A 26,943-nucleotide genomic window follows, 5' to 3' on the forward strand; every position below is an offset into this window, starting at 1 on the left:
ATGCGTATACTTTGGGCACATCAGAGCGCATGCGTTAGACACGATCCCTGTACCCGGAACTACAGGGAAGAGAGAACACAGGTTGCCCACTGTGATTGGCTAAAGCAAATTAGCCTCACGGTGGGTTTGGAAATTTAGATATTTTGGGACCACAATAGCTTCTGAATGGCAAATAAAGCGCATGTGTTTTTCTATTAGGGTATTAAGTATTTTTTTTTTAGAAAAGCTTGTTGCCTTCTAACTGGGAAAAAAAACTGTGAGATCTGTAGTGCCAAAATCGTTACAGAATTACGCTGGGATTTAAGAGAAAATTTCAGCCCATTTTTCGCAAAAACAATTATGCTTTGTATTTTGTACACATTTTTAGGGTTTTTTACATTCAGTGTACTTAAATTACAATTTACACTGTGCATATTTAAAGGGATAGAAAAGTCAAAATTAAATTTGAATGAATTAGAGCATGTAATTTTAAGACACTTTTACATTCACTTCTATTTTCAAATGTGCTTCGTTCTCTTGGTATTCCTTGTTGAAAATGAATACGCACATATCCTAGCTAGCTTCTGATTGGTGTCTGCACAAATAGCCTTAAAACAAAAGTTTAGGATTAGATCCTATTCTTGTCACTGCTGACAGGTCTACTGACTAATATTAAAGGGACAGTCAACACCAGCATTTTTGTTGTTTAAAAAGATAGATAATCCCTTTATTACCCATTCCCCAGTTTTGCATAACCAACACGGTTATAATAATACACTTTTTTACCTTTACCTTGCATCTAAGCCTCTGCAAATTGCCCCCTTATTTCAGTTCTTTTGACACACTTGCCGTTTAGCCAATCAGTGCTGACTCCTAGGTAACTCCACGTGCGTGAGCACAATGTTATCTATATGACACACATGAACTAACGCCCTCTAGTGGAGAAAAACTGTCAAAAAGCATTCAGATAAGAGACAGCCTACAAGGTCTAAGAAATTAGCATATGAGCCTACCTAGGTTTAGCTTTCAACTAAAAATACCAAGAGAACAAAGCAAAATTGGTGATAAAAGTAAATTGGAAAGTTGTTTAAAATGACATGCCCTAGTTGAATCATGAAAGTTTATTTTGGACTTGACTGTCCCTTTAAGCCTGTTACCATCAACAGACGCTTCTGTGAGATGACATTTTTGTTGGCAATTAAGCACCTAGCAACAGCTCTCAAGTAAGAATAACTAGAGGTGGAACTAGAAACCACAGGGCCCCCCACAAAAAAAGGTGAATTTGAAACATATCTTTTTTTTTTTTTTTTTTACATTTAACCCAGAAAAAAATATGAGAATCAGATTACGTGTCTGCAAAAGGAGGTACCCTGTTCCCACAGTCTGTGAGATGGTCTGGCCCCCTATTGCTGTATATAGTGAGTCAGTGACACAGTCTGTAATCTGCCGGTGAGATGGCTGGTCTGACCCTACCCGCCCCAGTACTTTATAAAGTGACCACAGTAGTCTGTGACATGGCCCAGCCCCCCTGTACTGTATATAGTGGTACTATATAGTGACCCTCCGCCCCCCCCCCCCCATGTTGTAGTAATAAGGTCTGTAATTTGCTGGTTCCACAAACATACACACACATTCATACATGCATAAATACACACACAGTCACATACATACATAAACACACACACATGCATAAATACACACACACACATTCATAAATACACACACAGTCACATACATACATACACACACACATAGATGCATAAATACACACACAGTCACATACAAACATACACACACACATAGATGCATAAATACACACACAGTCACATACATACACACACACACACATGCATAAATACACACACAGTCACATGCATACATACACACACACACATGCATAAATACGCACACAGTCACATACATACACACATAGATGCATAAATACACATACACACACGCATACATACACACACAGTCACATGCATACATACACACACACATGCATAAATACACACACAGTCACATACATACATACACACACATAGATGCAAAAATACACACACAGTCACATACATACACACACACATACATGCATAAATACACACTCACATACATACGCACACAGATGCATAAATACACACACAGTCACATACATACATACATACACACACATACATACATGCATAAATACACACACAGTCACATGCATACATACACACACACATAGATGCATAAATACACACACAGTCACATACATACACACACACACACACATAGATGCATACATACACACACAGTCACATACATACATACACACACACACATAGATGCATAAATACACACACAGTCACATACATACATACATAAACACACAGTCACATACATACATACACATACATACATACACACACATACATGCATAAATACACACACAGTCACATGCATACATACACACACACATAGATGCATAAATACACACACAGTCACATAAATACACACACACACACACACATAGATGCATACATACACACACAGTCACATACATACATACACACACACATAACATGCATAAATACACACACAGTCACATGCATACATACACACACATGCATAAATACACACACACACACATGCATAAATACACACACAGTCACATACATACATACACACACATAGATGCATAAATATACACACAGTCACATACATACACACACAAACACACACACACACACACACATAGATGCATAAATACACACACAGTCACATACATACACACACATACATGCATAAATACACACACAGTCACATACATACACACATACACATACATGCATAAATACACACACAGTCACATACATACATACACACACACACACATAGATGCATAAATACACACACAGTCACATACATACATACACACACACACACATACATGCATAAATACACACACAGTCACATACATACACACACACACACACACATACATGCATAAATACACACACAGTCACATACACACATACATGCATAAATACTCACACAGTCACATACATACACACACAAACACACACACATAGATGCATAAATACACACACAGTCACATACATACACACACACACACACACACATATACATGCATAAATACACACACTCACATACATACATGCACACACACACACACACACACAGTCACATACAAACATACACACACAGTCACATACAAACATACACACACACATACACACACAGTCACATACATACATACACACACACACATAAACACCAATGGGTAAAATAGAAACACTAACCTCTGTAGTCAGAGACAGAGACACTAGTGAAGCATCACATCACACTCACATGATATCAGTGCAGGCAGTGGCAGGTCAACGATTTTTATTGAAAAAAAATAATTATTATTACCTCTGCACCCCCTGTAGTTCCGCCCCAATAACTGTTATGAGTTTCACTGACAGCTGTTATGGAATATTATTGAGGGTATTCTATGTATGGTGCTATTATATGTGACCTGACACTTAAAGGAACAGCCTAGTCAAAATGAAACTTTCATGATTTCGATAAGGCATGCAATTTATAAAACTTCCCAATTTACTGTGATCATCAAATTTGCTTTGTTCTCTTGGAATTATTTTTTGAAAGCTAAACCTAGATATGCTTATATGCTAATTTCTAAGCCCTTGAAGGCCGTCTCTTATCTCAGTGCATTTTGACAGTTTTTCACACCTAGACAGCACTAGTTCATGTGTGCCATATTGATAACATTGTGCTCACTCCTGTGGAGTCTGCACTGATTGGCTAAAATGCAAGTCTGTCAAAAGAACTGAAATAAGGGGGCAGTCTGCAGAGGCTTAGTACAAGGTAATCATAGAGGTAAAAGGTGTATTAACAGTGTTGGTTAAATAGAGGGATTATCTATTGTTTCAAACAATAAATATTCTGGAGTAGACTGTCCCTTTACATTTAGCTGAATCTGCCTGACTGGCGGTATTGGCAAAGCAGCGTGCGTGAGGGAAAAATTATGTGCGCCCGCACCGGCACACACTGACTGACTGTCAGGAGAACTGCGCTGCTGAGCTCTCAGCATTAATCTTATCTATTCTTGTTTCTATGCGCCGGCGCATATGGGCAAGGGAGCGCGCGTGTGAAGGCTAGCTCAAGCTGCGCAGTGTAAATCCATCGCCTTACACCTATCAAAGAGAAACTTAAAAATGTCAAAGAATTCCAAAAAGTGGCAGCAGAACATGGAAAATAGAATTTATTAGCACACAAACATAGCAGTGACGTTTTGGGAATCACTTCCCTTAATCATGCAATAAAACAAATGGTACAAAGCACCTGTCATGCTGCGCCTTTCTAGCTCTTGCTAGGGACGTGGCACCTGCTTTTCTGCTTGTTACCTAGGGGGAAGTCAGCTCCTGTATGCGTGCAGCAGTGATGTCATCGCCGCACGCTCCCTCCGTTCTAAAGCCGGTCAGGATCTCACTGTTGATGAACTCTGACTGTCTGACTACTCTGCTTGCTTAACCTGCCTGTCTGACCATTCAAGTGGTTTACCTTTGTATTGCCTTACTGTTGCCAAACCTTGCCTGTCTGACCTTTCTAGTGGTTTACCCCTGAACTGCCTTCCGCTGATTCCCTGCCTGTTGCCGCCGCAGACTATCCTGCCTGTGGTGAGTGCCACTTACCTTGTCTTGCATACTTTCTCTGCTCTGGGATATTCCCTATCATTCCGGCTCGACGCCGGGATAAGAAGACTATTGGCCGAGTTCGGTCTGATAGTGGAATATCCCACGAGCATTACATTATACTTGGGCCATGGAGCCAAATGAGGTAGGTAGCAAGAGCAGTTTATCTTCAAGGACAGATGTTGGGAACCCATACCACACAGTTGCAGAGGGTGGATTCCAAACTAGAGGCTATAACCGCTCAACTCTCTGCACTAGTTGCAGCAAGGAATACCGCTCCTGTTGTTGTACTGCCAGTCTCTGCTCCTAGTACTGAGGCTTCTTCCCCTCGCTTCTGGAAGCATTCCCTGGATACCATTTCCTGACAAATATGATGGTACTATTGATTGTAGGTGTTTTCTTAACCAGTTCAGGCTGCACTTCCGTAACAATCAAGGGTCACCTTTATCATTTCCTTACTGAAAGACAAGGCCCTAGCCTGGGTCTCTCCCCTTTTGGAACAGAACGCTCAACTCCTGAATGATGCTAATGTGTTAATTTCTGCATTTTCTTCTGTGTTTGGGACTTCTGACCTTACTTCTGCTGCAGAATTTTCTCTCCTGGATCTCTGCCAGGGCAACAGAACCGTGGCACAATTTGCCATCGATTTTCACACCTTGGCACTTGAAACCACTTGGGATGGCAGTGCTCTCAAGGCAGCCTTTAGGAGGGGTCTGCATGAATGCATCAAAGATGAACTCACTTATCGTGATGTTCCTTCTTCTTTGGATGACTTTATAACACTTTGTATCAGTCTGGACTCTCGCTTCCAGGAGAGACAAGCTGAGAGAGACAGAACTTGGAGGGTCCTTTCCTCCCATCCTTCTGTTCGTCCGGTTTCTGCAGTATCCTCTACACTTCAACAACTACATTTACCCCAGTGGAGGAACCCATGGATCTCTCCTCTTTCAAACCCTCAGAGTCTGAAAGACAGAGAAGAAGGAGATTGAGACTATGCTTTTATTGTGGTTCTAACACCCACCAACTAAATAATTGTGACATTCGGCCAGGAAAACACTGGGGTTCAAAACAGTCAAAGAAAAATAGGGGTGCTGAGGTTGGGTGTGTACGTTGTATATATTTTCATATGTTAATATAATAAATCACATTGCGCAACCAGCTTGGTTAAACAGACAAAAGTTTATGGTCATGCTATGTCAGTGGGTCACCCCCAGTCTCCCCTGACAAAAGCCAAATTAGAATGAAAATGTTTTTTATATATATGAAACTCTCCAATGCAGTCAAATAATTTCAATTATATATGTGTCTCAAATAGACTCACCACAGTCCTGTTTCTGGTTAATCTTTCCTCTTGTTTCCTTGTGGTGCTGTTGGTTTTATCCTTGTTGTAATGCTCCTATTTGCAACTGGTGAGTGTCCAAGCTGGGAATTGCTAAACCTCCGCAATAGGGAATATTGATAGTATTTGAACTCGCTTAGTGTGCTCACAATGGCCAAACTATTCGAAAATCACAAGCAAAAACAGTTAGGAGCACCAAAAAGCGAGTGAAAAACAAAATTTATTATTTAACAAAAAGGGTTAATTAACCCCAGGGTAAGAGTGTGTTAATCCTAGCAGGCTAGGATTAAGGCAGATGCCGAAACCGGTCAGCCTTTTTGTTCTCTGTATTTCATTTATATTTCTTACACACTCTTACCCTGGGGTTAATTAACCCTTTTTGTTAAATAATAAATTTTGTTTTTCACTCGCTTTTTGGTGCTCCTAACTGTTTTTGCTTGTAAAACACTGGGGTACCTCTAAGTATGATCACTACTAAATCCCCTCACTCCTCTCGGATTTTGGTACCTGTTACTCTTACCTTCCTTCAGAAAACTGTCCACACTCAAGCCTTCATTGATTCAGGGGCAGCTGGAAACTTTCTGGATCACGTTTTATGATTCAAGCTGGCTTGCCTCTTCTGCAGAAAAGACATTGTCTCAAAATAACTACTCTGGATGGCACTCCCCTTGGTTCAGGGTTGATCTATTTTGAGTCAGCACCCCTGACCCTGACTATGGGAGTCCTTCATACCGAACAGCTGCAGTTCGAGGTCACTCATTCCCCATCACAGCCTGTCATCCTTGGTCTTCCTTGGCTTCGTATACACAATCCACAGTTTGACTGGGCGGAAGGACAATTGGGGTACCTCCTGTTTCCACTCCTGCCTCGCTAAATTCCCTCCTCTGCTCCGCATCCCCATAGCCAGTATACAGACTTCTTCAAACCTTCCCTCAGTATATGCAAACTTTGCAGATGTGTTTGAGAAGAAAGCAGCTGACGTGCTGCCACCCCACCATCCTTATGACTGCAAAATTGACCTCTTTCCCGGAACCAAACTTTCTAAAGGGAGGACTTATCCACTCTCCAAAGCTGAAACCAAATCCATGGAGGAGTACATTCAAGAGAACCTAGCTAAATGTTTAATTTGCCCTCTCTCCTCTCCTGCTGGGGCAGGCTTCTTTTTCATCAGTAAGAAGGATGGTGGGCTCAGACCCTGCATCGACTACAGGGCCTTGAGCAACATAACTATCAAGAATCGCTATCCCATTCCTTTAATCACCGAACTGTATGACTCTCTCCAGAATGCTCGCTTCTTCACCAAGCTGGACTTATGTGGGGCATAGAATCTGATTCGTATATTCCCAAGCCACAAATTGAAGACCACCTTCAACACCAGATCAGGGCATTACGAATACCTCGTAATGTCCTTTGGGCTGTATAACACCCCTGCAGTCTTCCAGGCATTTGTCAACGATGTCTTCTGTGACTTCCTCAATTGCACTGTCCTCGTCTACCTGGATGACATCCTTATTTTCTCTTCTACTCTGAAGGAGCATCATAAGCACTTGAGACAGGTACTTCAACGTCTCAGAGACAATTCTTTGGTAGTCAAACTAGAAATATGTGAGTTTGACCAAGTTCAGATCCAGTTCCTTGGTTATGTCATCTCGAAAGAAGGTTTTGCCATGGATCCTGCTAAACTCACCACAGTTTTAGAATAGCCTCAACCTACTTCATTAAAGAAATTACAGAGATTCTTGGGGTTCTCCAATTATTACCACAAATTTATAAAGAACATTTCTCAAACAGTTGCTCCATTCACTGAATTGACAAAACGGAACAAGGACTGTAAACATTGGCCCCCTGAGGCCATAACTGTCTTCTCTCATCTAAAAAAAGGTTTTCTGTTCTGCTCCTGTGCTCCGCTATCCTGATCCTGACCTACACTTCACTTTAGAGGTTGATGCCTCCGAGATAGGGGCTGGAGCAGTTCTAACCCAAAGTGATCCTTTAACCTCCAAGTTGCACCCTCTAGCCTTTTTCTCCAAACGCTTTACTCCTGCAGAGAGGAATTACGATGTGGGTAATCGTGAACTCTTAGCCATTAAGATGGCCTTGACTGAATGGCATCATTGGTTAGAAGGCACCGCCAATCCCATTCAGATTCTCACCGACCACAAGATTCTGACTTACCTAGAGACTGCTCATCGACTCAATCCTCGACAGGCCAGGAGGGCCTTGTTCTTTTCCCGTTTTAACTTTGTGGTCTGTTATCTTCCTGGGACCAAAAACAAGAAGGCTGATGCCCTTTCCGGTCAGTTTCCTCACTCAAGTGATTCCTCTAAAGCTCCTATTGAACAATCATACATCCCTCCTGTGTGGTTGCTCAACTGAATACCACCCTTCTTCAAAGACTGCAACGTGCCCTGTCTAGTAAACCTCCTGAAGCCCCCGTGGCTTCCGATATCTTTTTTTGTACCTCTGAACCTACGCACTCCTGTGCTATCCTGGGCTCATGATAATAAACTCTCAGGACATCCTGGTTTGACAAGGACATTTAAAGGGACAGTCTACACCAGAATTTTTATTGTTTAAAAAGATTAGTTAATCCCTTTATTACCCATTCCCCAGTTTTGCATAACCAACACAGTTATATTTATATACATGTTACTTCTGTGATTACCTTGTATCTAAGTCTCTGCAGACTGCCCCCTTATCTCAGTGCTTTTGATGGACATGCAGTTAAGCCAATCAGTGCAGACTCCTAAATAACTCCACGGGAGTGACACACATAAACTAGCACTCTCTAACTGTGAAAAACTTTCAAAATGCTCTGAGCTAAGGGGCAGTTTTCAATGGTTTAGAAATCAGTTTGAGCCTACCTAGGCTTAGCTTTTCATAAATACCACCAAGAGAACAAAGATAATTTAATAATCAAAGTCAATTTGAAAGTAGTTTAAAATTGCATGCCCTATCTGAATCATGAAAGTTTAATTTTGACTAAACTGTCCCTTTAAGTGTCTTTCCCAACATGTATGGTGGCCTACTATTAAGTCTGTCACTCAGGATTATGTGAAAGCCTGCACAACTTGTGCTGCCAACAAAACTCCCCAATCCTTGCCTCCCGGCTTGCTCCAACCATTGTCCATTCCCAAACAACCATGGACACACATAACAATGGATTTCATTGTGGACCTTCCACCTTCTGACACCATATAGTTATCTGGGTTGTGGTGGATTGCTTTTCCAGACTGGCTCATTTTGTACCCCTAACAAAACTGCCTTCTGCCCAAGAATTATTGTCTCTTTTTCTCTTGCGATGTCACGGCATACACCCAGTCTTCCACATCTCACTATTTAAGCCTTACATCAAGAATAGATATACCCGGCTCCTCCTCCCCGCTCCTGGTCCGTGGTGACCCTGAATTTGAGGTTGCTAAGATCCTGGACTCCAGATACAGGCACAGACAACTGCAGTATCTGGTACATTGGAAGGGTTACTCTGTGGCGGATCGTTCCTGGGTTCCTGCCCGTGATGTACACGCTCCTTCTTTGGTCTCCAGATTCCATACTGCTCATCCTTTGAGTCTGACTCTGGTTCCTAGGGACATGGCGTCTGCTGTTCTGCTCATTGCCTAAGGGGAAGTTGACTCCTGTATGCGTGCAGCGGTGATGTCCTCGCCACACGCTCACTCTGTTCTGAAGCCGGTCAGGATCTCCTGTGGCACAAATCCTGTGCCTATGTAAGTTACTCACTTGCTACCTATCACTGCACAAGTATAGGTGTTACTTTGTGTGCTCCTGGGTGTGATAGCTTACTGTATTCTGGATTGCCATATCGTTATTGAACTCTTCCTGTCTGACTACTCTGCTTGCTTAACCCCTAAAGTACTGGATTGTCTCACTGCTATTGAACTCTGCCTGTCTGACTACTCTGCTTGCTTAACCCCTAAAGTACTGGATTGCCTTACTTTTGATTAACTCTGCCTGTCTGACTACTCTGCTTGCTAAATCCTTAAAGTACTGGATTGCCATACTGTTGCCAAAACCTGCCTGTCTAACCATTCAAGTGGTTTACCTTCGGACTGCCTTACTGTTGCCAAAACCTGCCTGTCTGACCATTCAAGTGTTTTACCTTTGGATTGCCTTACTGTTGCCAAACCCTGCCTGTCTGACCTTTCTAGTGGTTTACCCCTGAACTGCCTCCTGCTGATTCCCTGCCTGTTGCCGCAGACTATCCACGCCGGGATAAGAAGACTACTCTTCCTGTCTGACTACTCTGCTTGCTTAACCCCTAAAGTACTGGATTGTCTCACTGCTATTGAACTCTGCCTGTCTGACTACTCTGCTTGCTTAACCCCTAAAGTACTGGATTGCCTTACTTTTGACTAACTCTGCCTGTCTGACTACTCTGCTTGCTAAATCCTTAAAGTACTGGATTGCCATACTGTTGCCAAAACCTGCCTGTCTAACCATTCAAGTGGTTTACCTTCGGACTGCCTTACTGTTGCCAAAACCTGCCTGTCTGACCATTCAAGTGTTTTACCTTCGGACTGCCTTACTGTTGCCAAAACCTGCCTGTCTGACCATTCAAGTGTTTTACCTTTGGATTGCCTTACTGTTGCCAAACCCTGCCTGTCTGACCTTTCTAGTGGTTTACCCCTGAACTGCCTCCTGCTGATTCCCTGCCTGTTGCCGCAGACTATCCACGCCGGGATAAGAAGACTACTGTCTGAGTTCAGTCTGATAGTGGAATATCACACGAGCATTACAGCACCCTTATATATCCAACCGCCACCAGGGGGCAGTAGAGATATAATTACAAATTTAACTCTTTCACCTCCAACATTTGGAAACATATACATAAAAAATGCAATGTTTCTCAATACTGAACAGCAACCACATAAAATAACATATTAAACAGATATATACAAAATTCAACAGGCAATTATAAAAATGAAACCAATATCATCGGCCAAATATACAAACAGAATTTAAATACAGGATATAGTCAATCATAAGAACACAGAGAGATCCCAATCTCTATTCATGCCCTCGGGTTCCATTGTACCGAGTTCATATATCCAACAAAACTCCCTTTGTTTTAACAAGAGGTCTCTATCGCCACCTCTCCTAGGTCTAGGGACATACTCAATAACTTGAAACCTAAGCTGATTAACTGCATGTCCCGTTTTCGAGAAGTGGCCGGATACAGGGGAAAGTTTATTATTAGTCCTCACAGTACTTTTATGTTCAATTATCCTATTTCTAATGGACCTTGTCGTCTCACTGACATAGCCCCGCCCACACGGACATTTGACCAAGTAAATCACATATTGGGTTTTACAGGTATAGTAACCCTTAATTTGATAATTCTTGCCATATATAGGATGTAAAAAGGCAGATCCTTTAATCATGTTCCCACAACAGGAGCATCCAAGGCAAGGAAAACACCCCCTGTTCTTACTGGTCAAATAACCTTGTTTGTCAGAAATAGTAGGAGAACCTATATCAGCCCTAATCAATTTTTGATGAAGATTATATCCTTGCTTAAAGGCTGGTATAGGAACATCCACAAATTCAGGCACATCTGGATTGCATTTAGCAAGAATACCCCATTTTTATGTGATTGCTGTTCAGTATTGAGATACACTGTATTTTTTATGCATATGTTTCCAAATGTTTCCAAATGTTGGAGGTGAAAGAGTTAAATTTGTAATTATATCTCTACTGCCCCCTGGTGGCGGTTGGATATATAAGGGTGCTTTGTACCATTATGTTTATTGCATGATTAAGGGAAGTGATTCCCGAAATGTCGCTGCTATGTGTGCTAATAAATTCTATTTTCCACATTCTGCTGCCACTTTTTGGAATTCTTTCACATTTTTAAGGTTTTTGTGGTGACCTTGGTGTGGCGTGCAGTGGCCTGAAGTGCTGGACTGTGCTCTTTGTATTTCTGGATTATCTTTCACCACTTTCAGCCCATGCACCAGGTGGGTATTGTACCCTATTGCATATTATGGAAGAAGCACAATCTAAGTTAAAGACTTTCTCCTATTCTGATACTGAAGCAGCCAGAATTACTACCCTAGCCAAGGGCTCAAGATATTTTTTAAAAATGGCACCCTCTGAGTCTACTTCTAAAAATTATGAGAGACTGGCCAAGAAGAAATTGTCCTATGAACTACATGCTGCTACATTAGCCAGGTACCATAGGGTTAAATGGATCCCTCGGGGGTTACGCATGTCAGCATGTCTGACTCTCATGCTAGAGAATAAAGCCTATTGTGACAAGTTTGAGCAGATTCTTAATAAGGGCTCAATGGATCTTATGGTACTTAACGGTTGACTGCCTTAATAATGAATTGGTGGATAAGCAGGTGAAGTTAGGTGAAATGAAATCTGAAATAAAAACATTGCTGCCAACTGAAAATTATCCAAACAAGCAGTCAATGGGTTCTATTTATTATTGTGTGGACAGACATGATACAATGTAGCGTATCATGTCCAACGCACATCGATAAATGCCGACAGCATATGCTGTCTGCATTTATCATTGCACCAGCAGAGGGTGTCAACCATTGCCTCAGAGCAGGCGGACAGGTTATGGAACAGTGGTCTTTAGAAACACGGGGCATCAAGCTCCGTACGGAGCTTTATAAATTGACCCCCTTGTCTTCTTGGTAGCCCAATTAGTCTTGGAATAAAGGGAAGCTATCAAAGAAACCCTCAGCTGAGTCTAAGTCAGCATGAAGGGTCAGCCCCCGGTCCACGTTCGGATCAAGTGGGGGGCAGACTTTTGATGGTTGCTTCCATGGACATAATTCCCTTTGCTTAATTCCATTTAAGAGTTCTGCAATTATGCATGCTCAGACAATGGAACTGAGACCATTCAGATCTGTCAGAGGATAGATCTAGACTAATCGACAAGAGACTCTCTCCTGTGGTGGCTTTCTCAGGACCATCTGTCTCAGGGCACATGCTTCCAGAGACCTTCCTGGGTGATTGTAACCATGGACGCCAACCTGCTAGGCTAGGGAGCAGTCTGGGACTTGTTAAAGGTGCAGGGACTATGGACTCGGGAGGAGTCTGCTCTCCCCATAAACAGCTTGGAGTTGAGAGCGATTCATAATGCTCTGATGGCTTGGCCTCAATTGTCCTTAGCCCAGTTTATCAGGTTTCTTCAGTCAGACAACATCACCTCAATGACTTACATCAACCACCAGGGAGGAACTCTGGTTTCCTTAGCCATGAAGGAGGTGGCACAGATTATTCAGTGGGTGGAAGCTCACAATTGATGTCTATCTGCCATCCACATTCCTGGAGTGGACTACTGGGAAGCGGATTTCCTGAGCAGACAGACATTTAATCCTGGGGAGTGGGCTCTCTATCTGGAGGTGTTCTCCAGATTAACCCTCAAATGGGGGGTGCTGGAGTTGGATCTGATGGCGTTTCGGCAGATCGCCAAGCTTCCAAGGTACGGTTCAAGGTCAAGAGATCCTCAGGCCGCTCTGATAGATGCTTTGGAGGTTCCTTGGGATTTCAATCTAGCATACCTTTTTCCTTTGTTTGCGCTCCTTCCACAAGTTATTGCTCGTATCAAACAAGAGAGAGCATTGGTAATTCTAATAGCTACTGCATGGTCTCGCAGGATCTGGTATGCAGACCTAGTGAAGATGTCTTCTCGGCCACCTTGAAGGTTGCCTCTGAGGAAGGACCTTCTAACTCAGGGTCCATTCCTCCCTCCAAATCTCGTTTCTCTGAAGCTGACTGCTTGGAGATTGAACGCTTAGTTCTGTCTAAGCGTGAATTTTCGGGTCGAGTCGTCATTGAGACCATGATCCAGGCTTGCAAGCCTGTTACTCGAAAAATTTACCATAAGGTATGGCATAAATACCTTTATAAGTGTGAATCTAAGGGCTAATCTTGGAGTAGGGTCAGGATTCCTAGAATTTTGTCTTTTCTCCATGAAGGTCTGGAGAAAGGGTTGTCAGTCAGTTCTCTGAAAGGTCAGATTTCTGCATTATCTATTTTGTTACACAAGCATCTGGCGGATTTGCCAGATGTTCAATCTTTTTGTCAGGCCCTGGTCAGAATCAGACCTGTGTTTAAACCTGTTGCTCCTCCTTGGAGCCTTAATCTTGTTCTTAAAGTTTTGCAGCAGGCTCCGTTTGAGCCAATACATTCCATAGATATTAAGCTGTTATCATGTAAGGTTTTGTTTCTTATTGCTATCTCTTCTGCTCGGAGAGACCGCTGCTCCACAACCTGTCTGCCTGCTCTGAGGAGGCGGACAGACATTGTCGCAAATTCAACCTGATTGAATACGATCGGGTTGATTGACACCCCCTGCTAGCGGCCGTGAATCTGCAGGGGGCGGCGTTGCACCAGCAGTTCGCAAGAGTTGCTGGTGCAATGCTGAATGCGGAGAGCGTATTGCTCTCTGCATTCAGCGAGGTCTGTCGGACCTGATCCGCAATGTCGGATCATGTCCGAGAGGCCTTTCATAAATAGGGGCCTTACTTTCTTGATCAAACTGACCAAGGCACTACCACTAGCTGTGCCCCTTACACAGCCTCTTACTGGTACAGCCCATCTCATAGGCTGTGCCCTTCACACTCCCCTCATTCTTAGTCTTCCCTACTTACAGACATGGCCCCTCTCATTCAGCACAAAAGCACTAAATGATTACAGCACAGCATCTTTGTATTAAACTGATTGACCTGCAAATGTAATTGGTGCTTTTTTTTAAATAATGTACTAAGTATCATAATTATTGGCAGATGTGCAGTTAACCCATTTTGTATAATCATGTGACACTGACATATGAAAACTGTTTTTGTAAATAGTTATACAAATATTTGCAGATTCTATCTATGATAGAGAGACCCAGAACAAAAAAAAAATGTACAACATATTATGTATGTAGTCAAATTCACATATCTGATTTTAATCTACCAGGGTGCTGGTATGGCAGCAAATAAATACAAACAATACCACACCCAATGGATATATATACACACACACACACACACACACAACATATAGATCCCGGCCCAGCAATCACTTCTCAAAGCATAAATTTGCTGTTTATTATGACATAACGTATATATGTGTGTGTATTGTTACTTATGTTAATGTAGGCATGCTTTATGAAATAGTGGCAGTATGTAGACAATATATTTTGAATTGTGCCACAAGGTTATAAACTATCTATTCTGTAGCCAACGTCCACATATAAAATTCCAAACTCTTCAAGATAGGGGGTCAATATGATAATGTATTTAAGGAAATTAAAAAAAAAAGAGTAGGGGGACTTCCAGGCGGCGGCCATCTTACTGGTCGCACTGAGCTTCAGCTCCTGGGTTATTCACCACTTTTATCTAGAATTAGGACGACATATTGGTACTAAGATACTTAGATAAGTGGAAAAGCTCGACTGAAGGCACTCTCATCCAAGAGATAAGGTTTTGGATTGTGGTGTGGCCCTCCCAGCCCTCAGTACCGGACTTACAATTTTGAGGCCTTCCCTTACTTCTGAAGCCTCATCTGTCTCTACACCTGCTGCACCACTGCTGGGCAGCCAGCGCTCTCCGGAGCAAATTTTCTCTACAGAGAGCTATTACTATACAGCACCAGGATGGAATCACCGCTAATAGCTATTCTTGCTGAGCTACTGGACATCCAACTTAAAAGCATTACTGACCATCTAACAAGGGATTGGGGTAGTGCCTGTACTCCTATCCACACAACCGGTTTCTCAAAGTTTCCTGAAACCATATTTAAAGTGGGTGAGAAACCTGGCTGGGAACATCAAAGCCCGCTGGAAGAGACTACTGCCTCGCTGTGCCCTGAGCCCCGAAGTGAATACTGTTATATCCGACAGCCTATGCTGCCCCTGACAGCGACTTTACCTATGGAGAAGGATTTACCTTACCTTAAACTCCCAGCTCAGTCTGATGCAGACCAAGCGGACTTCAAAAGTCGGAATTTATTGACATTCCAAATACCTATCCCTAGAGAGGAAGGAAACAGCAGCAACAGTTATGAAGTGGATCAGAGAGACACTCCGAGTAGTGTGAGAAAACCCTCAGCAGAACAACTCATGCCGGTTAACACATGCAGACCTGGAGTTAGCCAGACACCTAGCAAGGCAAAGTACCGGGATATGAGGCGGGGAAAATCGGTCCTGAGTCTCCCATGTGTGAAGGCCGACCGGCCCTCTGAGCAGGCTATTCGGCGATTTACACAACTTAGGGAACTGACAACTCGCCGAACCCCTCCATCATTTGATGTCTCCCACGCTATAGGGGAGCCGTTTACCCCCTCAAAGACTGCTTATCACTATGGGGTGAGACACGCTTTAGCAGGGCTTAACATGGCAGGAGTAAATCTGTGTGCCGATAAACGGATCATCCTTGTTATGGGGCTGGTTTGTTTGCTCTTAGCAACTGGTCACTTCGTACCATTTGTTTTACCTATACTGGATCCAGCAGGTATAGGCTAGGTACTGGTGTACTTCAGTGATTTTAAGATCACTTATAATTATGTGGGACTTTTTCATATGACTGTTAGGCTTTAATTTTAAAGGACTCTGGCATATTACCATAGCAGGGCACTACGAAGATATGCCGTATGAGACTTTTCTAGAACATTGTGGGACAAATTGTTGTTTCTTGTACATGTTGCTGGTTAATGAGTGGGTTGAAGATAGTGGTCGTTTTAAGTATTTACCATTAGCTGGATAGTGCAAATGTTAACACATAGACTGACATGAGGGACCTTTATTTTTGTAATGCACCGTCCCCATTGTTCCACATGCTGGGAGAATTTTATTGTGCCATCCACACTTCTTATAGCTACCTTCGGGGGTTCATACCCTTTTAACTATGGTAGCTTCTCCTGCTTTATGGTTTTCTATCTAGCCGTGTGAGAAATCTGTACCATCCCAAGTCCCGTTGTTTCTAAATATTAAATTATACTAACACATATCTCTATTCTATTACATACATGCGTTGCATTAACGCAGAACCTCTCTAGTGTAACCCACTGGGAGAATATATACATAGTTCCTTTCTAGTCCTATAAAAGAGCTTTCAGGGGGAAAGGATTATATAATTTTCCTCAATATATAACTTGCTACTTGCTCCTCACATTCTTAGAGAAATTTCTTAGTGAATGTTCTATTAGTTAATGTTTAAAGGACGACATTTATAACTCTAGTCTTTGTTATATAAAACAGTTACTAAGGCAACACATTGGTACGTTCTTGTATTTTATTTGTACATTGATTATTGGTCTATCAGTCACAAATTGTTGATCTATTCATCTGGGTTTTGCTGATGCTGTATATCTGAGGATACAAAACTAGTTATGCTCCAGGTACCGTTAAATTTTGTCTGTATTATTGCGCCCTCTACAGCTATATAGTCCCATACATATATTCTGGCTGAAGTGTGAAGGATCCCTCCCATTTATCACAATGGTACATTATGTGGTATCTAGTAGTAGTTAGCATGTAATTTAATAGTTTAGCTATACCCTTACTTTATACATTTTTATAATATTCCATACATAGTCCTTATAAAATTTTCTCAGCCAGCAAGTCTTATGCTTAATGGTCACTTCTAAATCTCTATACCAAAGCTCCTGTTTTATACAACTGTAAATGTATCTACCTACTTAGCCAAATTAATTTATACTACAAATCTAAATATGTAAAGCCCACCACCCCCTGTGTAATGGCAAGCATGGTTTATATTGCCAGGTCCCTTGCTGACATGTGCTCTTATATATATTCTAGTTGGGTTTGATTCTAATAGATAATAAAATAAAAAAATAAAAAAAACGAGGTTAGACATATGGGACCCAAAAGTGGTCTCCCTTGATCAAGATAACTTCCTGTAGGATTGCTCTAACGTTGCAGGGTCCAAAAGTGGCCTTGGGTGTTATTCAGGAAGTTGACACACTGTTTGGCATACTGTTTATATAATAGTCTTTGTATAACTTTCTTACAATGTTTACTGTCAAATAGATCTTTGTACTTTGCTGTTTTTTTTATTCTAGTTCTGTATGCCTTATATGAAACCTCAATAAATAAAAATAAAATAAAAAAAAAAAAGAGTCAGAAACTTTTATCCATAATACCTAAATCACCTTCATAAGAGCATTCCAATTAAATCAAAGGGGAAGGTGTTCTAATTTTTGTATACATATCTATAATATAATTACAGCACTCTACTATCATGTGACACAGAATACTTGTTGACTAGGGATATGCATTTTATTTATGCATATGATAATTCTAATATGCCCATAGAGGAACTTCTAAAAGTTTCAGACACACACTGATACAGAAATGAACCCATACAACAAAGAGGGTGATTCAGGTTCAAAGATTCCCATCCATACAACTACTATATACCCATCCAAGGAGGGGTTTACCTTACTACAGAAACGTTGCATAGAGAATATCTATATTACTAATATTTATATTTCCCAGATACATTATTTTTCACAATGCTCTACAAATAGTTTGCAGAGAAGAACCTTCCTGCAATATAATGTAAATAAATGTACACTTATTCTTTTGATCCCCATAGTTTAGGAGATTTGATTGATCATTTTAATACACCTTAAAGGGACATTAATAACTTTGAGATGGTAATATAAAATGATAAACTGTATAAATGAAAAAAAGTCTGCAATATACTTTCATTATTTATTTTGTCTCCTTTTCCTGTAATTCCATTCTGAAATAGTGAGCTTTTCAGTTCATGTTAGAAATGTAAGTGCAGAACACTGTTATATCCCACACAGCCATTGGCTGCACACTCTAGTGACCTATTTATAACTGTCCCTAATTGGCCACAGCAGAGAAGGTAACAAGTTACAACATGGCAGCTCCCATTGTTTAATAAACACTAAAACTTTACACTTATTTTGTCAATATTTAAACAACTAATGAAACTGAAAAAAATACATTTATATGTTATTTTCAGACTAATCTTTTCTTTGAATGCATCATTCTGTCTCTTTAAACATTTACAAACAAGTGGTAACTAGGCCATATAACAAGCCATGGAGCTGTTGTTCGTTCCTGGCAGATTACTTCTCTTTCTATATATCTTAAAGGGACAGTCAAGTCCAAAAAAAACTTTTATGATTTAAATAGGGAATGTAATTTGAAACAACTTTCCAATTTACTTTTATCATCAAGTTTGCTTTGTTCTCTTGGTTTTCTTAGTTGAAAGCTAATTCTAGGAGGTTTGTATGCTAATTTCTTAGACCTTGAAGACTGCCTCCAATCGGAATGCATTTTGGCCACTAGATGGCATTAGTTCATGTGTTTCATATAGATAACATTGTGCTCATGCACGTGAAGTTACCCTGGAGTGAGCACTGATTGGCTAAAATGCAAGTCTGTCAAAAGAACTAAAATAAGGGGGCAGTTTGCACAGGCTTAGATACAAGGTAATCACAGAGGTAAAAAGTGTATTTCTATAATAGTGTTGGTTATGCAAAACTGGGGAATGGGTAATAAAGGGATTATCTTTCTTTTTAAACAAAAAAAATTCTGGTGATGACTGTCCCTTTAAGCATTTGTTTAATAATTCTTATTTTGGCATGACTATATATAATCAAAATTCCCTAATTATAAATTATACTAATTGTTTTTATACCACATAAACATTTCTAAATGCATTACACACAATGTAAAAGTAACATTTGTACATAAGTAGTTATATGTGTACTGTATATATGTATTTACAGACATATATATCTACATATACAAACATAAATACAGATGCACACATATATAGACATATATAGAAGTGCATTGGAGCCCTTTGCAGTCAAGTAGATAAAAACATGGAAAAGCATATTAATGCAATATTCATAATTAATAACGTTTTTACTGTGCATTTATTGTTTATATTTCACATTCCAATATTCTGCACATAGCAGAATATGTTCTATGTTATTATAAATAGATATTCATATATATATCTGTATATATCTATACCTACATATATATATATATAATCATATATATGCATATGTTGTATCAAAATTAGACATGTGCGATTCGGTTCAGTCCGAATCAAAATTCGGACGAATGTTCTCGAATTCGGAGATTCGGATCGATTGAATTCCGAATTGCGGTAGTGCCGAATCTACCGAATAAATCCGAATCGATTCAAATTTATTCGGTAGATTCGGATGGATTCGGATGGCCGTGTATTACACTAGTATTGTACAGTATACTAGTATAATACACAGCACATCCAACTTAACACTGACCGAAATTCCGAAATTCCGAATCGATTCGAAGCGAATCGAACCGAATCGAACCAAATTTCCCATGAATACGAAAGAATCCGAATGAATCCGAAACTAATTCATTCGATTTCTTCCGAATTTGAATCGCTCCGAACCGAAATTCGAATCGGTCCGAATCGAACCGAACCGAATTTTTCGCGGCTGCACATGTCTAAAAATACCATCAGATATATATATAGAAATATGTATTTTTTAATAAATAGAACATTTTCTGCTATGTGAAGAACATTGGAATGTGAATATTCATCTCTTTATGTCAGGTTAAAGCACTTACAAACTCTACCATCTCCATTGGAAGAGTACTCCATGAATCACAATTGCTATAAATAAGTTTAGTGCATTCAGTTTGCAGTAAACCTTACGGGGCATATTTATCAAGCTCCATAAGGAGCTTGAGGTCCCGTGAGGTCCAGGGATAGGCAAGGTGTCCATACACGGACACTGATGTCCGTGACTAGCCCTTGCAGTGTCCACCACAATCTCAGTACATCTTTATTTCTGATTAATTATTAGGAATAAAAAAAATATGTAGTGTGAATAAAGTTAGTTGCTTGTCAAGAGACTGCTAGCGATATTGGGCGATAAGTTATGGAATAAATAAAGCATGAGTGAAATACTGGATGTGTATCTGTATAATAACACCCAACTCTATACAAAGACACAGTAGTGACACTGGCACATGCGTATAGCCAAACAAGGGCTGGTTATAGGGTCAGTGGTATCTGCATCAGTATAATAACACCCAGCGCTATATAATGACACAGTAGTGACACTGGCTCATGAGTATAGCCAGAGGAGGGCTGGTTATAGGATCAGTGGCATCTGCATCTGTATAATTACACCCAGCTCTATACAAAGACACAGTAGTGACACTGGCACATGCGTATAGCCAGACAAGGGCTGGTTATAGGGTCAGTTGTATCAGCATCAGTATAATAACACCCAGCGCTATATAATGACACAGTAGTGACCCTGGCACATGGGTATAGCCAGAGGAGGGCTGGTTATAGAGTCAGTGGTATCTGCATCAGTATAATAACACCCAGCGCTATATAATGACACAGTAGTGACACTGGCACATGAGTATAGCCAGACAAGGGCTGGTTATAGGGTCAGTTGTATCAGCATCAGTATAATAACACCCAGCGCTATATAATGACACAGTAGTGACACTGGCTCATGCGTATAGCCAGACAAGGGCTGGTTATAGGGTCAGTTGTATCAGCATCAGTATAATAACACCCAGCGCTATATAATGACACAGTAGTGACACTGACACATGGGTATAGCAAGACAAGGGCTGGTTATAGGGTCAGTGGTATCTGCATCAGCATAATACCCAGCGCTATATAATGACACAGTAGTGACACTGGCACATGCGTATAGCCAGAGGAGGGCTGGTTATAGGATCAGTGGTATCTGCATCTGTATAATAACACCCAGCACTATATAATGACACAGTAGTGACACTGGCTCATGGGTATAGTCAGAGGAGGGCTGGTTATAGGATCAGTGGTATCTGCATCTGTATAATAACACCCAGCACTATATAATGACACAGTAGTGACACTGGCACATGCGTATAGCCAGACAAGGGCTGGTTATAGTGTCAGTTGTATCAGCATCAGTATAATAACACCCAGCGCTATATAATGACACAGTAGTGACCCTGGCACATGGGTATAGCCAGACAAGGGCTGGTTATAGGGTCAGTTGTATCAGCATCAGTATAATAACACCCAGCGCTATATAATGACACAGTAGTGACACTGGCTCATGGGTATAGCCAGACAAGGGCTGGTTATAGGGTCAGTGGTATCTGCATCAGTATAATAACACCCAGCACTTTATAATGACACAGTAGTGACACTGACACATGCGTATAGCAAGACAAGGGCTGGTTATAGGGTCAGTGGTATCTGTCTGGTAGCTCTGAGGCGGCAGACAGAAATCAACCCGATCGAATTCAATCGGGTTGATTTACACCCCCTTCTAGCGAATCTGTAGGGGGCGGTATTGCACCAGCAGTTTACAAGAACTGCTGGTGCAATGATCAATGCCGACAGCGTATGCTGTTGGTATTTAGCGATGTGCAGCGGACATGATACGCTACTTCGTATCATGTCAGCTCGCACATTGATAAATATACCCCTACATCTCTATGTTGTATTCTGCTAGATACTGCATTGCTAGGATTCCAACAAAAAAACTTGGATATTTCTTTATACTTACAAATGGATCAAAGACTTCAGTCCTCGAAACACATTTCTTGAAATAGACTTTATTTTGTTGTTTTCTATAAATCTGAAAGTGAAATAATAACAGTTAAACATCTAGGATGAACTATTATAAAAACAGGCAATAAGTAATGCACAAATTAGATTATTATTATATCATTTTAATCATGTAATAAATCAACATTTTAATTGAAAAAAGTTTAAAAAATATATTGATTTAAGCCCATGCTCTTTGTCATTGTAACAAACTGTATTACAACAATCTTGAAGGGACATGAAACCCCCCCAAAATTATTTCATTATTCAGACAGAACATACAATTTTAAACAACTTTACTTCTAACTTTGATTTTGCTTCATTCTCTTGGTATCCTTTGTTGAAGGAGCAGTAATGCACTACTAGGAATTATCTGAAAGCCACTAATATACAGCTTTGAAGCCTACCTATCTATACTTTTCAACAAAGGATACAAAGAGAACGGAACAAATTTGATAATTGAAATAAATTAGAAAGTTATTTTAAATTGCACGCTCTATCTGAATCATGAGAGATTTTTTTTGGATTTCATGTCTCTTTAATAATAAAAGCAGATTTTATTACTGAAGTTATTGCAGATAATACTATATGAATTAATAAACTGAATAATTAAACATTAGAATAGCAAAATAGTAAACCCTATATACTTTTCTGCTCTCATTTCATTTTTGTTATATCTACAGTACTGAAGCTAAAATATAATAATAATAATAATAATAATAATAATAAGATAAAGATCTCACATGATATATAAAGGAAGCAGCATGCAAAAAAACACACAGCAACTCTTTTTTACAATAATGTATAAAACGTAAAAAAAAGTGAAATCAATCACTGTGCAATGCTTTTTACAATAATGTCTATTACAAAAACAAAGAAAAAACAACAACTAACAAGGACTGCGCAACTCTTATTAAAATAATGTATACAACATAAAAAAGAAAAGAAACACAAAGACTGGTCACATTTTATGGGATAACAAATGATAACATGAAAGAGATAAAAAGGTCAAAATCAAATGTGCATGGAACAATTCAATTTTAAATATAATTTTTTTTTTTGGAAATTTACTTCCATTAGCAAATATGCTTTTAGTAAAAGTTATTACTGTTTTTTTCTGCAGCATATGTACATATGCGCACCAGTATTCTAAAATCACACCTTCTAAGAGGGCCAGCGGTGACTTGTATGGCACAAATTAAATTAAAATGGAACCCAAATTTTTTCTTCCATGATTCAGACTATACCATTTAAAAAAAAAAAAAGTTTGCAATTTACTTCGAATATCAAATTGACTTAGTTTTCATGGTATTCTTTGCTGAAGAAATACCTAGGTGGCGTGCATATGTCTAGAACACTTTGTCAGGAAAAGGTGCTACCATCTTGTGCCCTTGCAAATGTATAACATTTTTGAAAACCTGCTGCCATATTGTACTGCAGACAGGTGCAGGTTCCTGAGCCGACATCTCTGTTTTCTAACAAAGGATAACAAAAGAACAAATACTGTAACATTTTGATAATAGTACATTGGAAAGTTGTTTAAAATTGCACAATCTATCTGAATCATTAAAGAAACAAATCAGAGTTTCATGCCCCTTAAAGGTGCAGGATACCCCCAAATTTGCATTCATGATTTGGATAGAACATACAATTTTAAACAATTTTCCAATTTACTTCTATTATCAAATGTGCTTCATTTTCTTGTTATCCTTTGCTGAAGGAACAACACTACTGGCAGCTAGCTGAACACATCTAGTTAGCCAATCACAAGAGACAAATGTGTACAGGCACCAGTCAGCAACTAGTTCCCAAAAATATGCATGGGCCTTCACAGTATATGTGCATATGCCACTGAAAAACAGTAATAAATAAATTTACTAGAAGCATTTTTTGTTAAAAAAAAGTATATTACAAAACTGATTATATTTAAAACTTAAATGCCATCAAGCACATTTCAACTTTGACCTTTCTATCCCTTGAAGTAGATGATAGAGTGAATCTTGTAAAGCTCTGACACAATGCAATTTAGCCACCTTTCCAAAGGTTTCAGATTATTTTTAAAAGCAATGAATTAAACAGTATGAGCCGTGGATCCAATCGGATGTAAGCTACTTACGTTACATTAATGATGTGTAAATGATCTACAATGATGACAATGTGAATATACTTACAAGTACTCTAGGTGAGGAAGCCCAGTAAAAGCATCATCACTAATAGCATCAAAAGCGTTTGAAGTGAACAGTCTGCATAAGTATAACATATAAAAATTAGGACAACGAAGAGAAAAAACACAAATCAGATGGATGCATAGAGAGATGATGTATTTTTGTACTAGAATTCTATTTTTTTTTTCAGTATATAATTAAAGGGACACTCAACACTAAAATTGTTATTGTCTAAAAAATTAGATAACGCCTTTAGTACCCATTCCCCAGCTTTGCACAACCAACATTGATATATTAAAATACTTTATAACATTCAAACGTCTAAATTTCTGCCAGTTTCTAAGCCACTAGAGACAGCCTCTTATCACATTCTTTTTTATTTGCTTTTCACAACAGGAGACTGCTAGTTCATGTGGGTCATATAGATAACATTGTGCTCACGTCCTTGGGTTGTGCACAACACAGCTAAAATGCAAGTCAATAGATAGAGATAACAAATAAAAAGTCATGTGTTCAGGGGGCTGTCAAAAGAGGCTTTGATACAAGGTTATCACAGAGGTTAAAAGTATATTAATATAACAGTGTTGTTTATGCAAAACTTGGGAATGGGTAATAAAGGGATTATCTATCTTTTTAAGCAATAAACATTTTTGAGTTGACTGTCCCTTTAAATATTTATAAAAATATTAATATTGTTCTTGCATCCGCTAAAAGTGATCATATTAATAAGCTATTATTTAGACGAAAAACGCACTAGGGCAGTGGTTCCCAAAGTGGTCTGTACTGCCCACTAGGGGACAGTGGTATTACTGAAGGAGGCACTAATTGGCATAATAGGTGGAAGGGGGGCACTGGTATTACTATAGGGGGGCACTAGAAGGAAAGGAGTGGAAAAGGATTGTATTTTGTTGTGGTTTATCCTAGATGCGTTATGCAAAACTTTCTCATTTCGTATTTGAAGTTTTACTGCTCTTTGCCGTCAAGGCATTCGTTTAGGTTTATCAGCAACTTACACTTTCTCTCACTACGATAAATTGCAGCCACTTGTAGAGTAGACTTGCATTCTTTGTTTTGCCAGCGCTATACATTAGCACAGATTATTAACATTATCTGCACTGCTTAGAACCATTGTGTAGTAGCAGGAAACACAACAAAGGCTTGTTGTGCTTGTCTGAGTAGCTTTGTACACAGTCATCAGAAATAATCTGGTGATGCACTACATAACATTTTGGTAAGTAGAATACACTTTCTATAAATTTGATTTATTGGTGCAGTAGTAAAACTATGTTCCAAGCAAATAAATAAATTCCAGATCTTCAACTATGGCGAATTAAATCCCTTGTTAAGACACATGAAACTAGATATTGGGAAACTGGTGTTACTTCATCAAGTCAATTTATTGGATTAACAGGTTTTGAACAGTTAAGTAATTACTAAATAAGTCTCTTGCACAGTGACTATCGACTTTAAAAAGCTGGTATCAGATGATAATAAAATGTAATTCCATCTAAAATTTTAATGTGTTACTCCTTTATTTTTTATTGTGTCATTTTCTTTATTAGGGGTTGTGCACTGCGGGTGCTCATAGGCTTACGTGCTATGGGGTTTAAGGGGATAGCAGTGGAGATAGGAAGGTTAGAGTAGGTTGTATGCGTCCCTTAATAGTAGAATCTTCAGGGAGCACTTGAAGCTTTTAAAACTAGGGGAGATTCTTGTGGATGGTAACAGTCTGGAGAAATCTTGTAAACGGGAATGTGAGGAGGTAACAAGAGAGGAGGAGAGTAGGAGATCATGAGCGAAGGGTATGGGAGGGAGAGTATCTGGAGACAAGGTCTGAGATGTAGGAGGAAGCAATGCAATTGAGGGCTTTGTATGTAAGAGTGAGAATTTCGTGTTTAATCCTGGAGGCAAGAGGAAGCCAGTGAAGGGACTGGCAGAGAGGTACGGCAGATGAAGAGCGACATGCAAGGAAGATGAGCCTGGAAGAGGCATTCATTATGGATTGTAAAGGAGCTAGGCGGCAGCTAGGGAGACCAGAGAGGATGGGGTTGCAGAAGTCGAGGCGGGAAAGGATGAAACAGTGGATTAAAATCTTAGTTGTATCTTGTGTAAGGAAATGTCTGATTTTAGCGATGTTTTTAAGGGTGGTAGCGGCAAGCTTT

General features: G+C 39.9%; 1 protein-coding gene across 1 annotated transcript in view; it reads right to left on the reverse strand.

The window, feature by feature from the left end:
• LGI1 (leucine rich glioma inactivated 1) overlaps positions 1-26,943 on the reverse strand; it is a 190,462-nt gene that overhangs the window by 47,500 nt on the left and 116,019 nt on the right. Inside the window, exons 3-4 of the mRNA XM_053691691.1 lie at positions 24,788-24,859; positions 22,576-22,647 (exon numbers count right to left, since the gene is read on the reverse strand). Of these exons, the coding sequence (XP_053547666.1) occupies positions 22,576-22,647; positions 24,788-24,859 (144 nt within the window). The remainder of the gene's footprint in view (positions 1-22,575; positions 22,648-24,787; positions 24,860-26,943) is intronic.

The sequence above is a fragment of the Bombina bombina genome, chromosome 9, assembly GCF_027579735.1.
Source record: "Bombina bombina isolate aBomBom1 chromosome 9, aBomBom1.pri, whole genome shotgun sequence".
In the NCBI taxonomy this organism is placed as follows: domain Eukaryota; kingdom Metazoa; phylum Chordata; class Amphibia; order Anura; family Bombinatoridae; genus Bombina; species Bombina bombina.